The sequence below is a fragment of the Populus euphratica genome, unplaced genomic scaffold (genome assembly GCF_000495115.2).
Source record: "Populus euphratica unplaced genomic scaffold, PopEup_1.0 scaffold206.1, whole genome shotgun sequence".
NCBI lineage: Eukaryota > Viridiplantae > Streptophyta > Magnoliopsida > Malpighiales > Salicaceae > Populus > Populus euphratica.
In genome coordinates, this window is record NW_011500012.1 from 357,027 (window position 1) to 358,336 (window position 1,310).

General features: G+C 37.8%; 1 protein-coding gene across 1 annotated transcript in view; it reads right to left on the bottom strand.

The window, feature by feature from the left end:
- Positions 1–750: 750 nt before the first annotated feature.
- The window catches only part of LOC105141531 (F-box protein At5g07610-like), a 1,911-nt gene continuing 1,351 nt past the window's right edge, over positions 751–1,310 (bottom strand). The window contains exon 3 of the mRNA XM_011048775.1: positions 751–1,310. Within this exon, the coding sequence (XP_011047077.1) occupies positions 1,179–1,310 (132 nt within the window). The 3' untranslated portion in view covers positions 751–1,178.

The window sequence follows — 1,310 nt, forward strand, 5'->3', positions numbered from 1 at the left end:
GGATACAGAATCAAACAGAGATGACAGCCGACTGAAAAGGTTGACTGCATTAATGATCACAAGAAAACGCGAAGGCAACAGTTTGATGGCTCTTTCACTGGCTTACCGTGACAAACAATTTTTGTTGCCCAATACAAGCTAACATAAAAATCCAAATAGCCTCAAGATGATGATCTAGATGAGACGATTCCATCACGAGATAAAAATGACCAAAAGCAGATGTTGCCATCAACAAAACGTAATCACCAATATCAGAAAGCAACCAAGCTGCTTTAACATGTGAGCACAACGAAAGAGGAGAAGGGACTGAGGATTAATAGTAATTCTGTTAGTGACAACCCTCCCATGAAGTTAAAATGGCAAGACAAGCCCACCCCATGAAGTTTCAATTTAGAGGTACCTATAAATGAGCTTTGTCTGGATACTGTGACGGCTTAGAGGAACGTCTTAATTTCTCATCTGCAAAGACCTCTGGCTAGCATGGCACTAGTAGCATGATAAACGCTACCAACTGAGTACATCTTTTTGGATAGAAAATCAAGTAAAGGTGAACTTCTTATCGAGTATTCTGAGTGGAATCTTGATGGTTATATCAGCGTTGTATAACCAGCTTTGTAATGGCCAAAAAACAGACAAAAGCAGATCAACGAGAAAATGAAACACACACGTGAACCCAATAACATTCATCGAGGAAATGCAACATGCATAGAATCCAGGCTATTAAAAGCAAAGTGGCACCAACAACTCAAATACAATTTTAAAATCCATGGCCAATGATGTAAACAAGTAACCCATGATAAAAGATATCGTCTTTACGAATTCACATAGTATGCTTTTGTAGTCAGACTCACTACTGGACCGAAATATATCTTAAATACCCAATAGTTATGATGTTACTATACAAATTAAAGTTGCAATGTTATCATCATTCAACAATTTTTGTATCCATAAAACTTAATACATGTATGAATTAGAGAACAGCCAAAACTATAAGTGAGCTTTGCAAAAGGGGAAATATATCTGATACTAGCTGATACTAAAATTTGGGAAGCCTGGTTGTCATGATAAAACTAGCTTCTCTTTAACCATTTGATAAAAGCCAGGTCACCAACTTGGATGGTCATATGCCAAGCCCAGGTTTTGGAATGCTCTGGCATCTCCGCTCAAAACCAGAAATTTCAACATTGCAGAATTGCATAACAATCAACATGATGATTGGAATACCAATCAGTGAAAGTGTTATGCTCAAACACAAACAAGGGACTGAAAGTATTGAAAGGCATCTGCCCTTCATAACCCAATTCAGCAGG